General features: G+C 38.2%; 2 protein-coding genes across 11 annotated transcripts in view; one reads left to right on the forward strand and one right to left on the reverse strand.

The window, feature by feature from the left end:
* The window catches only part of BCL2L13 (BCL2 like 13), a 182,988-nt gene that overhangs the window by 85,355 nt on the left and 74,802 nt on the right, over positions 1–22,831 (reverse strand). For 5 of the 10 annotated variants that reach the window (XM_070409274.1, XM_070409272.1, XM_070409273.1 and 2 more), the window contains exons 3-5: positions 16,267–16,374; positions 12,937–13,084; positions 5,504–5,573 (exon numbers count right to left, since the gene is read on the reverse strand). In XM_070409274.1, coding sequence (XP_070265375.1) covers positions 5,504–5,573; positions 12,937–13,084; positions 16,267–16,374 — 326 coding nt within the window. Of the gene's footprint in view, positions 1–3,920; positions 4,310–5,503; positions 5,597–12,936; positions 13,085–16,266; positions 16,375–22,831 lie in introns of those variants that run through there. The other 5 variants (XM_070409279.1, XM_070409278.1, XM_070409281.1 and 2 more) reach the window with 5 other exon arrangements.
* LOC139005161 (prefoldin subunit 3-like) lies at positions 2,234–3,056 on the forward strand. Its single transcript, XM_070407515.1, has 3 exons — positions 2,234–2,348; positions 2,673–2,677; positions 2,784–3,056. Exons 1-3 carry the CDS (start codon positions 2,234–2,236, stop codon positions 3,054–3,056), a joined length of 393 nt encoding a protein of 130 aa, XP_070263616.1.

The raw sequence follows: 22,831 nt of genomic DNA on the forward strand, positions 1-22,831 counted from the left end.
ATCCGTCTGCCACCAGAACTACAATTCCCAGCACTCCTGGTGCTCCCCGCGCTCTGGGCTTCCGCTTCTGGTCCTGGGGCTGCCACCAGTACTACTATTCCCAGAATTCCGGGTGCTCCCCACGCTCTTGGTTTTCCTGTCCCACGGCCTCCCACTCTGCCAAGTCCTCCAGGCTGCCAGCTCTCCCTCTCTACTCTCCGTCTGGCGACTTGGGGAGCCAAGCTCTCCAAGTCATTCCACTCTCTGCCAGCTATTCTGCTCTGCTCTCCACCTGGCAGCTTGGGGGGAGCGACCGAGGGAGCCATGTTCCCCCAAGCCACCGGCTCTCCTGCTCTGCTCTCTGCCCTGCGCCTCTGTATGCAAATTAACCCGCCAGCTTTGTCGGGGTGATTTGCATACTCACTCCTGATTGGCTGGTGAGCGCAGCAGAGGGATGGTCAATTTACATGTTTCTCTTTTATTATATAGGATTTTATATATTATGTATATTATATAGTAGATAAATATTCTAATTGTTATGCCTCATTTATATGAGGCATTCAAGCCACAGACTTTAAAATGAACCGTTAGCCCTTGGTCCAGATGTGGAACTAAAACAAAGCATGGGGGAAAAGGACACATGAAGAGAGTCAGTGAAGACTGGGGTTTACTCAAGTTTTTTAAGATAACCTCAGGATCAAGGAGAGGAGGACATACAAGAGTTAATAATAACATTCACTAGACAGGAATGAAAGAAAGAGAATATATAATAGGAAAAGAAGGCTAGTAATATTAGGTACCTAAATATTTGTTCTTTGATATACTAAGAAATATGACAGAGCTCATTTTTATTTATAAAAATCTATTTCAAATGTCCATATGAGAATTTTTTTTCATTCCAAAAAAGCAAATACAGTCTGATTTAAAAAATATATATATTTTTATTGATTTCAGAGAGGAAAGGAGAGGGAGAGAGAGACTGAAACATCAATGATGAAAATCATTGATCAGCTGCCTCCTGCATGCCCCGTGCTGGGGATAGAGCCTGTAACCACATGTGCCCTTGACCAGAATCAAACCCGGGACTCTTCAGTCCCCAAGCCATTGCTCTATCCACTGAGCCAAACCGACCAGGGCTATAGTCAGATTTTTTAACTAATTATTTACAGCCAAGTAACATGTAAAATTCCACAATTGTGACTATTTCAGAACAAGGTCTCATGTGTTTAGTAGCCATGGTTTATTGCGTGTTTACTCTGGTACCAGACAATGTGCTAAATAATCATTTAACATACATTATGTCATTAATTCTCATAAAATTCATGGTTAGTATTATCATTCCATTTCACATATGTGAAAATTAAGGTTTAGAAAGCTTAATTAACCTGTCCAAAGACATGCATCTAGTCCTTGGCAAAGCTGATATTTGAAACAAAGTCCAATAATAAAGCCTATGATGCTAATTATGCCATAATGATCCCAAAGCCTGTATTAAGGTGAGTAACAATAATATAAATCAGTTAGGTATGTGAGGTCACATGGTCAGAGTCCTATTACTAACAATTCTCAATAAAGGTGATTATCTGAAAAATTCCACAAATTTTCTCATCCCTAGCACTTTATCACTCAGGTTCAAACTTCATATTGAGCTTAGCCATCCTATATTGTATTCCTTTAGACTGCCTTTTCAAAGTGATATATAGATAATACAATCTAACATAATGGATAAGCAGTATGGTACACTGGAGCTGGAATTAGATTTTAACTCTAATGTTAATTCAGAAATATTTACTAGTTAGTGTAGGGGTCCTAGGCAAGTCTAACTTTTTTCTTTGATTACTCACCTGACCTAAATAAACAAGTAACAACTAATAAAATCTATTCCGCCTTCTGCAAAGGGTGGTTGTGAAGATCAAATGAGATGTGACATGAGAGACTTTGTAAAATCTAAAACACAAATGGTACTATTATTCATTTAAGAGACTCAGAAGTTGTCTCCCAAAATGAAGCCCTTATTCTTTTCCCCACCCCAAGACACACTTACATGTTAACATATACTAGTAAAAATCTGGAGGTAAATGTCATATATAACAGAGAAATGAAGAAATGATGGGAAGAGTTAGTTGCACATGCTCGCTTCCTGAAGATGGCGGTGGCTAGAGATGCCTGTGGCTTAGGAGAACTGGCTTCAGGGAAGGGGGGCGGCTCCACCTAGGGATTCCTGAAGCTGTTTGTGGAACATGTGGATTCCTACATGAAACAGCCTGGGAATGAGACTGCGGGTACTGAGCTAAAGAAGTTGGATGAACAGTACCAGAAGTGTAAGTTTACGGAACTCAACCTTGTTCAAAAGAAAAGGAGGCTGAAGGGTCAGATTCCTTTCTTACCATTTGCAACAGCATGTATGGAACTGGAGAGCACTATGCTAAGTGAAATAAGCCAGTCAGAGAAAGATAAATATTACATGATCTCACTCATTTATGGAATATAATGAACAATATAAACTGATGAACAAAAACAGATCCAGAGACAGAGAAGCATCAACCAGACCGTCAAACCTCAGAGAGAAGGTAGGGGAGGGTGAGGGTAAAGGGGAGAGATCAACCAAAGGACTTGTATGCATACATATAAGCCTAACCAATGGACCCAGACAACAGGGGTGTGAGGGCATGAGTGGGGGTGGGGGTATTTAGGAGAGGTAATGGGGCAATAAGGACACATATGTAATACCTTAATCAATCAAGAAAAAAAATTTTTTAAAAAGACTTAAAAGTCAAAAAATAAAAATAAAAATAAAGGGTCAGATTCCTGAAATAAAGCAGATTTTAGAAATTTTGAAATGCATGCAGAAGAAGAAAGAGTACACCAATTCAATGGAGACCAGATTCTTACTGGCAGATAACCTGTACTGCAAAGCTTTAGTTCCTCCTAACGATAAAGTGTGTCTGTGGTTGGGGGCTAATGTAATGATTGAATATGATATTGATGAAGCTCAGGCATTGTTGAAAAAAAATGTAACCACTGCCACAAAGAATCTGGATTCTCGTGAGGAAGACCTTGACTTTCTTCAAGATTAATTTACTACCACTGAAGTCAGTATGGCCAGAGTTTATCATTGGGACATAAAGAGAAGAAACAAAGATGATTCTACCAAGAACAAAGCATAATTCTGGCAATGAAAAATGTGGTTCATTTTTCCAAACTTGTTCTTTTAAATATTCCAAAGCTTATTCTTAAAGGTTGGCACTAGTTTGAATTTTTTTTAAAACAGTAAGGATGATAATTAAAACTTTGAGATAAACACCAACACCATTTTATTTATTTATGAAAACAAAATTAGTTCCAAATATTTTATGGGATTAGCAGTATTTTTATTTTTTATTTTTTGCATTTCCAACATAGTAAATGCTACTTTCATTATTTTTTGTTTGTCATAAGAAAAGTCTTAGTTGAAATGGCTGAAAACTGATGTACGCTGAGGAAGCTGAATTCTAGACACCTTAGCACAGTTTACTTATTTATTATATGATGTTACTCTCACTTAAATATTTGCAAACTTGCTTTTCTTCAGTACATGTGGAGCTTTATGGTCCTCTGTTGTTGTGACTTATAATATTCTGTACATTATAGGAAATGGTCATTTGCCCTCTTAAGTTTTAAGAGGGTTGTTAAGACAACACTTTTTCCTGTCCCCTGTAATAAGTGCACAGTGTCTTTGCAATGCCACCATAAGGGAGATTTCAGCCAACATGAAATAACAAAATTACCCAGTCAAAACTGCATTTCTTAGCTGTTCTCCAAAGCAGCTGAACAAGAATATTAAGATTAAAAACAACGGTTGAAAAGACTTGTGTTTTTTAAATTTTATTCATGTTAAAACCATAGTAGTGGGTGATACAGATTCTGGTAAAAACACAAATGTATTATTCCATATCCATGTAGTAAAAAAGTATTCGTGTACAATGTATTGTACTTGTATTTCATGATATTAAAACAGTAAAGTTAAAACTGGGGAAAAAAATGATGGGAAATTAAGGATAAATGGAAAAGAAGAGTGGGATACTATAGGAAACCTTCGGAGCAGCAGTCGCCAACTGGTGGTCCGTGAGGTCCAAAAGGTTGGCGACCGCTATACTATAGGACTTATATATTTTGGGGCCAAGCAGACCATGCAGCATTAATCTAAAGCCGCTTTAATAAAAATATCCACTTTAGTGTGCAGAAGAAGATGGCGGTCTCCACAGGAGTTAAAGTTCCTCATAATTTTTGCTTGTTGGAAGAACTTGAAGAAGGATAAAAAGGAGTAGGCGTTGGTACGGTTAGCTGGAGCCTTGAAGATGATGAAGATATGACACTTACAAGGTGGACAGGCATGATTACTGGGCCACCAAGGACAACTTATGAAAACAGAATATATAGCCTGAAAGTCGAATGTGGACATAAATACCCAGAAGCTCCTCCATCAGTTAGATTTGTAACCAAAATTAATATGAATGGAACAAATAATTCCAGTGGAATGGCAGATGCACAGAGCATGCCAGTATTAGCAAAATGGCAAAATTCACATAGCATTAAAGTTGTACTACAAGAACTAAGACATCTAATGATGTCCAAAGAAAATATGAAGCTTCCACAGCCACCAGAACGACAAACATACAATAATTAATTTTAATGGATCTCAAACTTAAATCAACAATCTCCTACTCATGTTAATGTCTTGATTAAATATCTCAATGCAAAATACCCACACATTAAGTAAAAGAATGCCAACTGGTAAACATGACCTGGACATGTGTAAGAATATATTTAATATATGTACACACATTATGTTTTCAGGTAATAGGAGAAAAATTGCAGCACAATTTTTTTAAGGCTCTGTCATTTAAACATAAACCTGGAATATTAAAAATAGAATTCAGGTTTACAAGATGAAAGTACGGTGATTTTTACTAAAAAGTAAAAATTTCAAGAAGGAAAAAAGAGAAATGGCATGCTTTATCCATCTTGCTTAGTGAAAGAGCTTCAATTTAAATTGTCTAAAGTAGAAGGTACAATGAATATTGTCTCAAGTTGTTTTAATTTTTTAAGTGGTGTGGGTGCTGACTACCAATAGTATCAAAAATATGTTCAGGATTGTTTTGATACCTGTGTTTACAATAAAAAAATGTCATGGGGAAGGTCAATGAATTTCTGTTAAAAGCTGTTTCTGTGTGTTACATGTAACAGACATGGTAAATATTTGTTTACAGTCTTTGTTTGACAATCCATGCATTTAGTTTTAAGTGAAATCAGCAAAAAGGAAATAGGTGAATGGATATGTGATTTTTTAGATTAAAGTTAGTCTTAAAATGTAAATAAAATGTGGATCATGTTCTCAAAAAAAAATATCCACTTTACACAGTTGAACTTATGCATTAAATAATGAGCTCTAACAGTTTTCTCTTATAGGATGCTAGCAATTCCTCCTCTACTTTATCATTAACACACTAAAATCTTACAAGAGAAGAGATAATTTGGTTAATACCTTATTCCAGCCGCTGGCATGAACTGTGGTCTCCAGTGTACATTCCCGATATGTCTGATATGTCACTGGCCTGTAGAAATTTTTTTTAAAAGTCTGTGTCACTAAGTAGAAAAATTCTAAATTTCCAGGTGAATAAATATACAGTCATTACTCTAATGTTGTAGGAACTTTTTGCAAAACTAATACAGATAATTCAACATATTGTTTTGTTTTGAGATATGGCTATTAACATTTGGTATACACTTTTCTTCAAGCATTCTCAATAGGCTGAGATGCATATTACCAGTTTCGAAAATCAGTTAACATAACAAGTAATAATAAAAATAATAAATTTTTATAATTGCATTAAAGTTACCCAACAGGATTTCTATATTGTAGATAAACATGAACACTTGGATTATTAATATGGGATCAAATAATAAGTATTATCTTATTAATAAAATTAAAAGCATAATTTTATTTTTTAAGACAAAAAATCTAAAATATTTAAAAATTAAAGAGACTTGTCACTGGAACATTTTTCAAATTGAGGATATAAGAAGTTGTAATAAACAAGGCCAATAAACGGAGCTCTATTTTTAACTTGGTGTCTTATAACATAAAATCCTAGAGGGCAGAGAGAGAAGCCTTTATGATTGTTTCCATGAATGTTTTAGTTATGCCAAAATTCAAATCACTGAGCGACGACAATGCTCAATCAATAATTTTTTAATGTTTTTATTGATTTTTAGAGAGAGAGGAAGGGAGAGGGATAGAGAGATAGAAACATTGATGAGAGAGGAACATCATCCATTGGCTGCCTCCTGCACACACCCCTACTGGGGATCAAGCCTGCAACCTCAACATGTGCCCTGACCAATAATTGAACCGGCGACCTCTTTTTTCCTGGGTCGATGCTCAACTGCTAAGCCACACCAGCTGGGCTCAATCTATAATTTATTGAGGGACTTTGAGTACTATATTTTAAGTCTTGGTTTCATGTGCAAATTAACAATAACAACAACAAAATACTTGATAACCAAGTAACATGTAAGCATGAACAGCTTAGATAATAGATTTAGTAAAATGTAAGCCCCCTTTTGTGGGCAAATTATTAACATACTAGAGGCCCAGTGCAAGGATTCATGCACTGGCGGGGTTCCTCGGCCTGGCCTGTGGGGATTGGGCCAAAACTGGCTCTTCGATATCCCCCAAGGGGTCCCGAATTGTGAGAGGGCGTGAATTCATGCACCAGACCTCTACTATTCATCTAAGATCTTTGATTAATCTCTTTTCGCCCTCCTCCTTACCCCCTCCCCTCTGAGATTCATCAGTCTGTTCCATGTTTCCATGCCTGTGGTTTCCACTACTGCATTGAGCGTCTGCCCCCTGGTGATCAGTGAGTGTCATAGCTACCGTTTGGACGGTCAGATGGTCACTTAGGCTTTTATATATATAGATTAGAGGCCCAGTGCATGAAATTGATGCATGTGGGGGAGGGGCCCTCAGCCTGGCCTGCACCCTCTCCAATCCAGGACCCCTCAGGGGATGTCTGACTGCCTCTCGCAATCTGGAACCACTGGCACCTAACTGCTCGCCTGCCTACCTGCCTGATCGCCCCTAACCCCTCTGCCTGCCTGCCTGATCGCCCCTAACTACCTCTGCCTGCCTGATCATCCGGGACCGCAGGGCGTGCAGCTTGTCCCTCTCCCGGGCCGCAGGAGTAGGCGCAGCCGCTGGCACCCGGGACCGTGGGGCGGGCAGCTTGTCTCTCTCCCAAGCTGCAGCCCCAGCCACTAGCACCCGGGACCGCAGATCATGCAGCTTGTCCCTCACCCGGGCCGCAGGCGCAGCTGCTGGCACCCAGGATCTCAGGGCGGGCAGCTTGTCCCTCTCCTGGCCACAGCCTGGCTGGTCCCCATTCCTCTCTTGCAAGCTCATTTGTGCCTGGCTGGTCCGCATTCCTCTCTCCCCCGTGTTGAGTGTCTGAGCCGTTACAGCATGACAACCATTTGCATATTAGCTCTCTATTATATAGGATATGTAAAAAAGAGAGGAGTCTTATTTTAAAATCCATCTCAAAGGTATTTTCTGATCTGACCACTCAACTCTGTGATTTCTTCAGCCTGTGAATACAGACGACTGCTAACAGCTACCACTTATTGGCAGCCTACTGTTAGGTTTTATTTTTCACATATTTCATATTATCATTTTATATATTAGGAAACTGAAGCTCAGAAAAGCTAAGAGACTATCCCAAATCCACATAGCTGGCAAGAGCAATGTAGGAATTTATACTCAATTAGATATGGCCTTAAAAGCCACACTATTTTAACTTAGGATTTTGACACATGACATGATAAAGTCTAGATGCAACATGTAGCTAACAAGCACTTGAAATGTGGCTAGTGATGTGCTGAAAGTATAAATACACACCAGATTTCAAAGAAAAAAGAATGTAAAGTATTTCATTAATAAGTCATTATATTGAGTATATATTAAAACTATATTTTAATATATTACATTAAATAAAATGTTATTTAAAATCATAATTTAATTTTTATATGGCTGCAAAAAATTGTAATTACATATATGTGACTTTCATTATCTCTATTGGAAAGGGCTGGTCTAGGTATTTCAGAATAATGGTTATGATGACATGGGTATCATTCTTTTATACAAGTCAAAATAAAATCAATACTACAGTGATGCTGAGATACCAGGGGTGACCTTTTTAATAAGATTTTATATAACCAATTTCACCCCAATAAATTTAATTTAAAAATATATATATGTTATATACTACCTTCCTGATATATTCCCATCCAAATGAGCTTAGTATTTTTTTTAGAAAACTTGTACTAAATACTACGTGTTTGTAAATCCTAAACTTCAGAAGATACTATATAGTCTACCTACCTATATTCTCCCTGAAGCTTTACTTGTGTATATCAGCCCCTTCACTTCCTTTCCTGAACTGTTTGATGCTACTGTGTGTCACAGTAGATCTTATTGGTAGTTTGTCTATCAGGCTAAAATAGCATCCTTCAGAATGAAATGATTTGAAACATATGTACACACATATATGCACATTAACAATCCAGCAGATTAAAACAATCAAAGGACATCTAATACATAGAAAAGTGTAGCAGAAAAGCCAGCCCTTTCAAATGAGCTACTTGAAAACAGAACAAGAAAGAAAATGGAGGGTGGGTGGTATCTTCCACCTTAAAAAATACTGCCATGAACCTATATAATAATTCTAGTTCATGCTCGGCAGGTGTGGCTCAGTGGTTGGTCGACCCATGAACCAAGAGATCACCAATATGATTCCCAGTCAGGGCACATGCACGGGGTGTGAGCTTGAAACCCAGTGAAGGGTGTACAGGAGGCAGCCCATCAATGATGTTTCTCTCATCAATGTTTCTATCTCTCTATCCCTCTCCCTCTTCTCTCTCTAAAAATGAAAACGTATTTTTAAAAAAATGTTTTAAGTAATTCTAGCTCTAGCCAGTCTTGCTCAGTGAACAGAGCATTGGCCCATGGACTAAAGGGCCCCAGGTTTGATTCTGGTCAAGGGCACGTACCTCAGTTGCAGACTCCATCCCAGCCCTGCGGAGTGCGTGTGGGAAGCAATCATCAATGTGTCTCTCTCACATCAATGTTTCTCTCTCTGTCTCTCTTCCTCCCTTCTACTCTCTCCAAAAATCAATGGAGAAATATCCTCAGATGAGGATCAACAACAAAAAATAATTCTAGTTCATCATCAGATAGTTATTTTTAAGGTATTAGTAAAAGCACTTAACAACTTTCAAAAGTGTATTTCTGATAATCACACATATTTTTTTCAAAATTGGCTAAAATCTACTAGAACATTTCTTCTTGACTGCTAAAACAGGATATATGTTGAGTTCAATATTCCTTAAAAAATAAAAGACCTCTGCTTTAGTATTTGCCATTTGAAAATTACATCAGATATCCTTTAGATTCTATAAAGGAAACATCTTAACATGTCTTAAAAGTAAAAATATTTATCTTTGAGTAGAAGAAAAATACTGAAAATAAACACAATACAAAAGGAAAAATGAGATTTCTGAAAAAAAAATTTTATTCAGGTGCCTAACCACCAGAGATACCAATTTCAAAAATAATTATATCAGTATTCAGAGTCTAGAGAAAAATAAATAAATAAATAAATAAATAAATAAAATTCATCAAAAATAAGATTTTTAAAAATATCACTTACATTGCAGTGAGAAAATGTCAATTTTTCTTATACACTATGAAAAGGACTCCAAAAACAATACTTTTTCAAAAACCTATATAATACTGTTCTTTAGAGTGCTCATAATATCCAAGTTAAGTTAAAATTGACAGATGGATAAATTGAGATATAGAGTGAAATGGTTTGCTCAAAGCTACAAATAGTTTGTATCAAAACCAGAAACAGGCTGGGCTGATGTGGCTCAGTGGTTGAGTGTCGAACTATGAATCAGGAGGTCACACAGTTCGATTTCCAATCAGGACACATGGCCAGGTTTCAGGTTCAAATTCCAGTAGGAGGATGCAGGAGGCAGCCAATCAATGATTATCTCTCATCATTAATGTTTCTATCTCTCTTCCCCTCTCCCTTCCTCTCTGAAATCAATAAAAATATATTTTTTAAAAATAAATTGGGCTGAAACCGGTTTGGCTCAGTGGATAGAGCGTCAGCCTGCGGACTGAAAGGTCCCGGGTTCAATTCCGGTCAAGGGCATGTACCTGAGTTGCGGGCACATCCCCAGTAGGAGATGTGCAGGAGGCGGCTGATCGATGTTTCTCTCTCATTGATGTTTCTAACTCTCTATCTCTCTCCCTTCCTCTCTGTAAAAAATCAATAAAAATATATTTAAAAAATAAAATAAATAAATAAATAAATAAATAAATTGGAAACAGGGCTCTGGCAGGGTAACTTAGTTGGTTAGAGCATCATTCTAATACACTAGGCTTCAGGTTAGATATCTGGTCAGGGCACATACAAGAAGCAACCAATAAATGCATAAATAAGTAGAACAAATCAATGCTTCCTTCTCTTTCCCTCCCTCCCTCCCTAAAAATTATTTTAAAAAATTGGAAACAGAATTTTTTTAAAAACATATTTTATTGATTTTTTTACAGAGAGGAAGGGAGAAGGATAGAGAGTTAGAAACATCCATGAGAGAGAAACAATGATCAGCTGCCTCCTGCACACCCCCTACTGGGGATGTGCCCACAACCAAGGTACATGCCCTTGACCGGAATCGAACCTGGGACTCTTCAGTCCACAGGCCGACGCTCTAGCCACTGAGCCAAACTGGTCAGGGTGGAAACAGAATTTTTTTGTCTTATATATCTCAGTTATTCTACACCCAGTCCCAATAGCTTGTACAAGTTTTGTTTGTTTTGGCAAACAAAATTTCTTCAAATCTTACATGAAACATCAATATATAACATATGTGAAAGTATAGCTATTCTGGTTTAAGAGCAGTGGAGAGGCACTAATAAACCCCACCCACTCACCCTGTCCTCACCTCTGCAAGGGCCCAGAAGGCTCCAAAGAATACTTTGAAATCCACAGCCATCTCCAAATTTCCTATTGTCTTATTTCCCAACACCTATATTGTAATCTCCTCTCCATATTTATTTATTTTTATTTTTTGTAAATCTTCACCTGAAGATATTTTTTCCATTGATTTTTAGAGAGACTGGAAAGGAGGGAGGGGGAAAGAGAGAGACAAAGAGAAACTTCGATGCGAGAGAGACACAATGATTAGTTGCCTCCCACACATGCCCCATCTGGGGCCAGGGATCAAACCAACAACCCAGGTATGTGCCCTTAATGGGGGAATCAAATCTGCATGGGGCTGACACTCTAACTACTGAGCAAACCAGCCAGGGCTCCATATTTGTTTTTAAACTTTCCTATATATAAGGTTAAGAAGATACAAATGTAATTTTCATTTCACTGTTTCCTATATATAATTGCATTTTTACATTTGCTCATGTCACCTTAACAAAGTGAATTCTCGTTAAACCCATATTGCTTCCTTCTACTACATGGTAACATATAAACTCTGCCTCCATGAAAGTAAGGAATTACCTTACTACAACAACACTGTAGCATCTGAATTTTGGCCCTTTTATTATTTACTAGAGGCTTGGTGCACGACATTTGTGCACTCAGGGGGTGAGGATCCCTCAGCCCAGCGTGTGCCCTTTTGTAATCCGGGAGCCCTCGGGGGATGCCTGACTGATGGCTTAGGTGGGGAGAGGGCCTAAGCCACAGTTAGACATCCTTAGCACTGCCACGGAGGTGGGAGAGGCTCCCGTCACTGCTGCTGCACTTGCCAGCCATCAGCCCAGCTTGTGGCTGAGTGGCACTCCCCATGTGGGAGCACACTGACCACCAGGGGGTAGCTGCTGCATTGAGCGCCTGCCCCCTGGTGGTCAGTGCACGTCATAGCAACCAGTCATTCTGCCATTTGGTCTATTTGCATATTACCCTTTTATTATATAGGATTTATTTATTTTATATTTTATTGATTTTAACTGAGAAAAAGGGAGAGGGATAAAGAGTTAGAAATATCAATTAGCTGCCTCCTGCATGCCCCCTACTGGAGATTGAGCCTGCAACCAAGGTAAATGCCCTTGACCAGAATCCAACCTGGGACCCTTCAGTCCGTGGGCTGATGCTCTATCCACTGAGTAAAACCGGTTAGGGCTGAATTTTGGCCCTTTTAGAAAAAGAAGAGATGTCATCCTGTTTTAGATAGTTGCCAACGTTCATTAAAACAAATGTTTTTTCTAATTCATATCAATTCCTTAATGATTCTCAGCAAAAAATTAGGAAAAATGAATTTTTAAGATTTATAAAAAATGATGTGGTTCTATTTTAATATACTTTCACTATAAGCCTCTTGCCTTTAGCTGTAAGGGAGGGAGGGGGAAAGAGAGAGAGAAAGTCAGAACCATAGCTAGGAGCTGAGTTCACACTATGAGAATATAGCAGTAGTTCCATGGGCAGATGGTGCAACCCCAAAGTACAGCAACATCTGGGATACCTAAAATACAGATGTAATGTTAATCCCAAAATACAAGACATAAAAACCGAGCCATTATATTTGTGTTGGCCACTAGAGAATGGTAGTAAAAGTGGTCAGGACAAATAATATAGCTTGTATTTACGCAGTGAAAGTATCTGCTGAAACCTGACAGCTCAACAAGAAAATACAAATAGTCAAATCCATGTTGGAATAGTTAAATCACTTCTTTGATGCAAATATTGTCACTCAAAACACAACCAGAGATGCTTTGAAAAAGCAAGAGAAGAAAGAGTGAAAAAAATTAAGTGATAAAAGAAGTTACACCGTTTATGTAAAACAAAGTCTTAACCAACCCACTGCAGAAGACTACTTAGAGAAGCAATGGTAACTCACTGGCTGAGGAGCACTTGCAATGCCTTATGTAGAGGCTCTTTCAGTTCCTGGGACACTCTTTCCCCAAGATGAGCCAAGCAGTCTTCTACTGGGTTAGCAGGGCTGAACACTGGAGACGTGTGCTGGTCAAAGCCTATGTTGGTGAAGGCTAAGACAGGGTAAAAGAAAATCTAATTCAATATACATTATCAAAAGTTGTGCTATAAAAGCTCAGGGGATTAAGACAACTGCTACTGAGAATGAGCTAAGTTATAAGTCACTTATAAAGGTCAGAAAATCACTACAAGATATCAATCTTTCCTGGATAGGTCCTACATTTAGAGATTTTTTTTTTAAGAAAATATGTTTATGGAACATCTCAGTTTCCATAAGAAAAAGACTAAACTGAAATGTTAAAATATACAAACCAATTTAGTGCATTATTACAGACCAATGTGATATAAGAATGATATATGAGAGGCAACTGCCAGATCTATCATCCCTCTCTTAATATTTTCCTTTTAAACTTTTGTTTTTTACCTTTATAAATGCAGCACTGTTTTTTAATATATCTTTATTGATTTCAGAGAAGAAAGGAGAGGGAGAGAGATAGAAACATCAATGATGAGAGAGAATCATTGATTGGCTGCCTCCTGCACACCCCTTACTGGGGATTGAGCCTGAAACCCAGGCATGTGCCCTTGACCAGAATTGAACCCAGGACGCTTCAGTTCACAGGTCGATGCTCTATCCACTGAGCCAAACTGGCTAGGGCAATGTGGCACTTCTTAAACCAGACTCAAATCAGTTTATTCCACCTCAGAAAATGAGTCAATTACTTCCACTCCCTTTTTAAATTGAACTTTTTAACTCCATGAATAAATGTTAAAACTCTGAAGATTATACAAGTAGACAAATTGCACATGGATAAAGAGTCATAGCCTGTTCTCCTCAGCTCAAACCGTCAGCTTCTCATTTGCTTCTTTACTCCATGTTATACTGACTTAGCCATTCTCAAAATGCAGGATAACAAGCAGAATCATTGTTGTTCCAAGGTACAAACAGGATTCAGGGCACAGAATCCCAGTAAAGTAAGCAGCTTACACCCACTCACAAGAGTTATCAATAATCTCCATGAAGTATTTATTGCATTAATCTAAGGCTTGCTCCTAGAAGGCTGTTACGTATACTACTTCTTTATTAAGTGTATGAAAGATGCACAAATATTTTGTTGTCTGAGCAAGCTTGAGGATGCGCATTATAATGATTAGTCTTGGTTAATAAGAGGGTTCAATGAGGTGAGTGCAATTAAGCCTTTGTTGTTGTTTCTCTTCTTTTGACCTTTTGCCCATTTTACTATGTCTAAGTACTGCCACCAGAAGTGGACAAAGACTTAAAATAGAATTGGAACTTTAGTCAGTTAAAAATAGTGGTTGGGGTGTGTGGGAGGTAGCCGATAGATGCTACACTCCCATATCGATGTTTCTCTCTTTTCCCTTCCTCTCTCTCTAAAAATCAATAAAATACTCTGAAAATGAAAATGTTGGTAAAGACCCTGGCCAGGTGGCTCCGTTGGTTGGAGCATCGTCCTGTACACCAAACGGTTGCAGGTTCGATTTCTGGTCAGGGTGCATACAGAAGGCAACGGAGCGATGTTTCTCTCTCACATCGATGTGTGTGTTTTTTTCTCTCTCTCTTTCAATCTCTCTCTCTCTCTCTCTCTCTTTGTTAAGTATATATTTATTAATTTCAGAGAGGAAGGGAGAGGGAGAGAGATAAAAACATCAATAATGAAAGGGAATCCTTAAAAGGCTGCCTCCTGCACGCCCCACACTGGGGATTGAGCCTGCAACCCTGGCATGTGCCTTGACCAGGAATAGAACGGTGGCCTCCCGGTTCACAGGTCGACGCTCAACCACTGAGCAATGATGAACAAGCACGTGATCACATGCTCTTGCACTCGCACGTGCGCGCTCTCTCTCTCTCTCTCTCTCTCTAAACATATCTGTGGGTGAGGATTTAAAAAAAATTTTTAATGTCAGCAAAGGAAAATAAAAGACTAAAATTAGGTTTCTGGATGATTTGTAAATCTTTATTCATATTCTTTACTAACAGGGAACTGATTTTATAAACATGATTTATAATTTTTCTTGTTAAAAATTATTGGGCAATAGCCCAAATGGAGTGGCTTGGTGGTTGAGCATCGACCTACATACCAGGAGGTCACGGTTCAATTCCCAGTCAGGGCACATGCCTGGGTTGCAGGCCCAATCCCCAGTGTGGGGTGTGCAAGAGGCAGCGGATCAATGATTCTCTCTCATCATTGATGCTTCTATCTCTCTCTCTCTCTCTCCCTCTCCCTTTCTCTCTGAAATCAATAAAAATATATTTTTTAAAACAATTATTGGGCAATATATATCCACACAAAAACTTGTACTAGGCACTGGCCAGTGTGGCTGAGCTGGTTGAGCATTATCCCATGCACTGAAAAGTCACTGCACTGAAAGGTCACTGGTTCGATTCCTGGTCAGGGCACATGCCCATATTGTGGGTTCAAAATAATCCAAATGCTCTCCTCAATAATAAGAGAATGATTGAACAGTCATTCAATGCATTGAATTTCATTTACTTACTACAATGATAACAATTTTTAAAGTTTATGACATAATTTAATTACAAAACATACGGCTATAAAATTACATCTATATTACTATTACAACTATCTATAGCAGTGGTCACCAACCGGTGGCCCACGGAGGTCCGAAAGGTTGGCAACAGCTGATCTATAGCATATATAATGCAAAACTGAAAGCAGTTTGCTCACATTTTTTTAAAAAATTTATTTTACTGATTTTTTACAGAGAGGAAGGGAGAAAGAGAGAGTTAGAAACATCAATGAGAGAGAAACATCGATCAGCTGCCTCCTGCACACCTCCCACTGGGGATGTGCCTGCAACCAAGGTACATGCCCTTGACTGGAATCAAACCTGGGACCTTTCAGTCCGCAGGCCAACGCTCTATCCACTGAGCCAAACCAGTTAGGGCAGTTTACTCACATTTTTCCCCTTAATGTTGTTACATTGAATGGAAAGTACCTTAACATGATTGTTGAACCCATCACTTAACATCAGAAAAGGCTACATTTAAACTGTTGTGGACAGTTAGGAAAAATTTAGAAACATATCCCCTAGGAAAGAAAAATGAGTAACCACTAGTTGCACTCTTATAATCCTGTACCAATGAAGCTGTGTAATGTTGAGAACACACTATTGTAAAGAATCAAATTAAACCAACTGTAAAACACACCAAACAGAATCTTCTAATTAACTAGGAAAGTAATAATAAAGAGACCTTCAGAAATTTCTTTGTCCAGAAATCTTAGCTCTTCTTCAATTTCAGTTTTAACTTTTAATAAAACTTCTTGATCCAGAGATTGTGAAGCTACATCTTGTTGAACTCCTGAAACCAACAGAAAGGTTATTATTGACAGAGGCAGAGAGAAGCCATTAATATATGGGTAGTATTTTAACTAAGTAAAAAATATAAAATTAAAATTATCAAAGCTAGGGGGCTGGGAGATATTTAAAAATGATAAAGGTGAAGCTTGGGTAAGTTATATCACTACTATGGAGAAGCTATGATTGGAACTCAGGTCAATCTGAATACAAAACTATTAATGCAGGCTGTCCTCATCTTCTGGTTGGGTGATTAGAAAGGAGGTATCTCAGAAACATTTTTGACATTAAAGAAAAGGAAACCTGAAAGGTTGTTTAGATCAGTGATAATATATTGTGATAGTGATCTTTATGGTTCCTTATCTTTACATAAACTGCAGCCCAAGAGAAAGCCTATAATCATCAAAAGATATATATTCTCCAACTTAAGAAAACTATATTCTCACGCAGTAAAAGGGGATAAAAAGGTGCTGGTCTCTAGCACAGAATAGAGAACTAAAAGAAAGAGTCTGAAGGAAAAAAATATACCAGATACTTAACTACTTACTAATTTCTCCTGCCTCAGATATTTGCAGAACTTCATCATTTCTTCTAAAACAATGAATGCAAATAAGATACTCTCTACCCTAACTATTCAGAATATATTTATATTACCTTTCCATATTATTTGTTTTCTACTACTGACAAGTTTTATAAAGAGAGGGATTAGCTCTTTATGTTTTCATTTTTGCAAGCAAAATATTCTGAATTCAAAGATAAGTTTATTAATTTAGACCAAGAAACTTGATTATTATAGCATCTATGAATCTTTAAAATACCACTGAAAAACAAAAGGTTAAACATTTCTCTAACTTAGATTTTAAAGTTGACAAAAGTAATTGTCCTTTAAGCCACATAAGACACTTTCCTACTTTTCTGTTTTTATTTTATTGATATCAGAGAGGAAGGGAGAGGAAGAGAGAGATAGAAACATCAATGATGAGAGAGAATCATTGATCTGCTGCCTCCTGCACGCCCACACTGGAGATCGAGGCCACAACCCAGGTATGTGCCCTCCCGATTCGTAGGTCGACACTCAATCACTGAGCTACGTTGGTCAAGTAAACCTGTTCCTTCTGAGCTGAGACTATCCAAAATAAAATTTAGATTCTTAAAAAAAAAAATTGTGGAAAATTTCTAGTTGAACTGCAATACAAAAAATCTCCTCAATGTAATGACTGACATATACTTTGCTTACCTAGATAGACATTTCACTTAACTTCAGCCTATATAAATACCTTAGATCAGTGGTTCTCAACCTTCCTAATGCCGCGACCCTTTAATACAGTTCCTCATGTTGTGGTGACCCCCAACCATAAAATTATTTTCGTTGCTACTTCATAACTGTAATTTTGCTACTGTTATGAATCATAATGTAAATATCTGATATGCAGGATGTATTTTCATTGTTACAAATTGGACATAATTAAAACAGTGATTAATCACAAAAACAATATGTAATTATATATTGTGAAATATTTATTTCTAATTACAAATAAGTGAAATTTTGTCTTGAAGCATGGTGTAGCATGGGTAACAGTCTTAATATAACAACAGTAAACTACATTGCTACATTTTGCGACAGTATGTGTAAAAAGCCAACGTCAGTGTGAAGGTTGAGATTGCTTCTTTCTCACCAGATCAGAAATTCTCGGGGCAGTCTTTGCAAGAGCACAGCGAAGATCATCTTCCACAACAAGTCTTCTTCTGTATTTAGACTTGATAACCAACAAGCTGGAAAACCCTGTTTCACAAAGATATGTTGTTGGAAATGGAAGAAGAAGGCGCAACACAGTCTCAGACAGAACAGGATATGACTGCAAACACTTGATCCGGAATTTTGTAACTGGCATTGTAGAGAAATCAGTTCTCGCTGCATCGTTGTTAATAAGTTCAATGAACTCCTCGTGTGCTGTCTCAGGAACATCTTCAACTTGGACTATGAATGGGCTTCTGGCAAGTGCAAATGGGGTGTCAGGTAGATTTGGAAAGTACGATGAAATTTCGTCTGCAAGCATGTGCAAGTGTTCTTTCACAGAAATTATCATCGTAATCCTTTTGTCTGGTTCAATGTCATGTTCCTCAAAGAAAGCAGGTAAGGTAGGCAACATGTAAATTTTTTTTAACTTTTTCTTTTTTTATTTAATTAATTAATTAATTAATTAATTTTTTTATTGCTTAAAGTATTACAAAGGGTATTACATATGTGTCCCTTTTTTTTCCCCCCGCCCTTGACAATCCCTGGCCTCCCTAAGACCATCGGAAAACACATATTTTCGATGGTCTTAGGAACCGAGACACCGCTCCTCTATCCGTCTCCAGGCGGGTCCGCCCACATGCAGATACACTCACATACAAGTACCCAGCGTGATGACATCATCGTGCCAACCCCATCACATACACCCCGTACAAATACAGGTGTATGTGACAGGGTTGGCGCCATAATGTACTTATGTGGACCAGTCACACACGTGTAGAGAGCAGCTACTGTGTAGAAAGCAGCTGCTGTGTTGAAAGCAGCTACTCTGTTAAAAGCAGCTACTGTGTTGAAAGCAGCAGTATTGGAGGTAAAACGACACTTCATGAATTATAATTACTGGATAAATGTAAAATCATGTACTGTAAAATCATCAACTATTGCAAAAAAAAACTATCTGTACCATGGGAACTTAATCTGGATGCTCATCGGTCTTTTTATATTCGGCTGTGGTTGATGTGAATACTGCCCCCTTGTGATAGTAACAGGTATGTAAAAAAAACAACACAGAGAATGGTAAATCATAGGAAACTTTAATGAACTGTATTGACTAAACTATGCCATGTATCATCTTTTGTATTATTAAAGCTATTGTTATATATTATTTTCATTAGCAAACCATCCCATGACAATGGACCGTGTAGAAATGACGTTAAGAAAAGAAAATATAGTGAGGATTTTTTACAGTGTGGTTTTACCTCAATAATTATAGCAGGAATTGAGAAACCGCAATGTGTTATTTGTTGTGAAGTTCTATCAGCTGAATCTATGAAGCCGAACAAACTAAAATGCCATTTTGATAGCAAGCACCCAAGCTTTGCCGGCAAGGATACCAACTATTTTAGAAGCAAAGCTGATGGACTCAAGAAAGCCAGACTTGACACTGGTGGCAAGTACCACGAACAAAATGTAGCAGCCGTTGAAGCTTCATATTTGATGGCACTCAGAATTGCCAGAGCTATGAAACCTCACACCATTGCTGAGGATTTACTGTTGCCAGCAGCCAAAGACAATGTTCGAGTTATGATTGGAGACAAATTTGTTATGAAATTGAGTGCAATTTCCTTATCTAACGACACTGTCCGCAGAAGAATAGACAACATGTCTGCTGATATTCTTGATCAGGTAATCCAGGAAATTAAATCTGCTCCACTTCCAATATTTACAATCCAGCTTGATGAATCTACAGACCAGACGGTGCAAACCGTTCACAGTTTCTGGTTTACGTGAGGTATATTAATGATGGCGACTTTAAAGATGAGTTTCTTTTTTGCAAACCTCTTGAAACGACAACTACTGCACGTGAGGTATTTGACACAGTTGGTTCATTTCTGAAAGAGCATAGGATCTCTTGGGAAAAGGTTTGTGGTGTTTGCACAGATGGTACTCCAGCTATGCTAGGATGTCGATCTGGATTTCAACGTTTGGTACTGAATGAGTCACCAAAAGTCATCAGAACTCACTGTATGATTCATCGGCAAATATTAGCAATGAAGACGCTGCCACAAGAGTTACAAGAAGTAATGAAAAGCATCATAAGTTGTGTCAATTTTGTAAAGGTGAGCACTTTAAACAGTCGACTGTTTTCACAACTGTGCAATGAGTTGGATGCGCCGAACAATGCTCTGCTATTTCACACTGAAGTGAGATGGTTGTCGAGAGGAAAAATTTTAAAACGTGTTTTTGAGCTTCGTGATGAACTCAAAACGTTTTTTAATCAGAAAGCAAGACCACAGTTTGAAGCACTTTTCGGCGATAAAAGTGAACTGCAGAAAATAGCTTACTTGGTTGACATCTTTGCCATCTTGAATGACTTAAATTTATCACTGCAAGGACCAAATGCAACATGCCTCGATTTGTCTGAAAAGATCCGATCATTCCAAATGAAACTTCAGCTTTGGCAAAAAAAAATTGGATGAAAATTTACATGTTGCCTACCTTACCTGCTCTCTTCGAGGAACATGACATTGAACCAGACAAAAGGATTACGATGATAATTTCTGTGAAAGAACACTTGCACATGCTTGCAGACGAAATTTCATCGTACTTTCCAAATCTACCTGACACCCCATTTGCACTTGCCAGAAGCCCATTCATAGTCCAAGTTGAAGATGTTCCTGAGACAGCACACGAGGAGTTCATTGAACTTATTAACAACGATGCAGCGAGAACTGATTTCTCTACAATGCCAGTTACAAAATTCCGGATCAAGTGTTTGCAGTCATATCCTGTTCTGTCTGAGACTGTGTTGCGCCTTCTTCTTCCATTTCCAACAACATATCTTTGTGAAACAGGGTTTTCCAGCTTGTTGGTTATCAAGTCTAAATACAGAAGAAGACTTGTTGTGGAAGATGATCTTCGCTGTGCTCTTGCAAAGACTGCCCCGAGAATTTCTGATCTGGTGAGAAAGAAGCAATCTCAACCTTCACACTGACGTTGGCTTTTTACACATACTGTCGCAAAATGTAGCAATGTAGTTTACTGTTGTTATATTAAGACTGTTACCCATGCTACACCATGCTTCAAGACAAAATTTCACTTATTTGTAATTAGAAATAAATATTTCACAATATATAATTACATATTGTTTTTGTGATTAATCACTGTTTTAATTATGTCCAATTTGTAACAATGAAAATACATCCTGCATATCAGATATTTACATTATGATTCATAACAGTAGCAAAATTACAGTTATGAAGTAGCAACGAAAATAATTTTATGGTTGGGGGTCACCACAACATGAGGAACTGTATTAAAGGGTCGCGGCATTAGGAAGGTTGAGAACCACTGATCTAGGTTGTCCTCTTTGGAAGTACTTTGTAGTTTTAGATAGGTCTGCAATGCATAGATTATAACAATACAGTAAGTAAAGTGACCTCCAGAATATTTTGTAACACTAGACGCCTGGCGCAAAAAATTCTGGCACTTGGCAGGGGGATGGTTGTTCCCACTGCTCAGATAGTGAGAGGGCTCAGGCCAAAGGACCCCACCATGCATGATCAGGGCAGGGGTGGGATGCGGGAGTTTGGCCAGCCAGGAAGGGACCACGGGAGGGCTCCAAGGTGTGTCCAGCCTGTCTTGCTCAGTCCTGATCAGCCCGACCCCAGCAGCAAGCTAACCTACCGGTTGGAGCATCTACCCTCTGGTGGTCAGTACACATCACAGAGACTTGTTCATGAGTCAACTCTCTGCCCCTGGTGGTCAGTGCACATCATAGTGAGCGTTTCAGCAGCCTTAGCATATCATTAGCATATTATGCTTTGATTGGTTGAATGGCCAACCAGCCAACCAGACACTTAGCATATTAGGCTTTTATTATATAGGATTATTAAAACAAGGCACAGACTGGTAAATTTATTTAAGATCAATTTTATTTCTTTCAATAAAATTATCTTTCTCCCTGTGACTTCCTAGAAGGCAGCTCAGTGAAGTGGAAGAAAAGCTTTGCTGTCAAGCACTTTAGCTCATCACTCCATATAACGTTGAGCAAGAAAAATAATCTTGCACCTTCCCTCTTATGTAAAATGGGGAAATAACACTTACCTCAAGGAATGAGATAAGTCTCATTACATCAAAAATGCTCAACTAATAGTAGCAGCCACTCACCAATTCTTTTTTTATATTATTATGAAAATAGTTTTGTTTGTTTGTTAAATTCTTTATTGTTTATGTCTTACATAAGTCTCTTTTTCCTCCCACTGACCTCTCCCCAGCCACCCCCACACCCCCCTCACCAATTCTTTTGATTCTCTAAAATGTTGTTACTATTGCCGTGGGTGGTATTGCTCAGTGGTTAGAGTGCAGGTTCAATTCCTGGTCAAGGGCACATGCCTGGGTTGCCGGGAGGGCACCTACGGGAGGCAACCAATCCATGTGTCTCTCTTACATGGATGTTTCTTTCTCTCTTTCTCTTTCCCTCTCTCTCTTTCCCCGCCCCCCCTCTCTCCTCCCTAACCCCCTTCTTCCCACCATTCCACTTTCTCTAAAATCAGTGGGAAAAAATATCCTCAGGTGAGGATTAACATACATAATAAATAAATAAATAAATAAATAAATAAATAAATAAATAAATAAATAAAATGTTTTCACTATTTGACAGTAATCTTTCTCCTGTCTCTGTGAACATAATCAGCTCATCATAGATTTCTAATCAATGATGCTA

Source organism: Myotis yumanensis, unplaced genomic scaffold (assembly GCF_028538775.1).
Source record: "Myotis yumanensis isolate MYYU_CA2020_CCGP unplaced genomic scaffold, mMyoYum1.0.hap1 SCAF_3, whole genome shotgun sequence".
Taxonomy (NCBI): Eukaryota; Metazoa; Chordata; class Mammalia; order Chiroptera; family Vespertilionidae; genus Myotis; species Myotis yumanensis.

Excerpts from the sequence above, each read along its gene's own strand:
- LOC139005161 (XM_070407515.1), top strand. The coding sequence starts at position 2,234 with ATGAAACAGCCTGGGAATGAGACTGCGGGTACTGAGCTAAAGAAGTTG.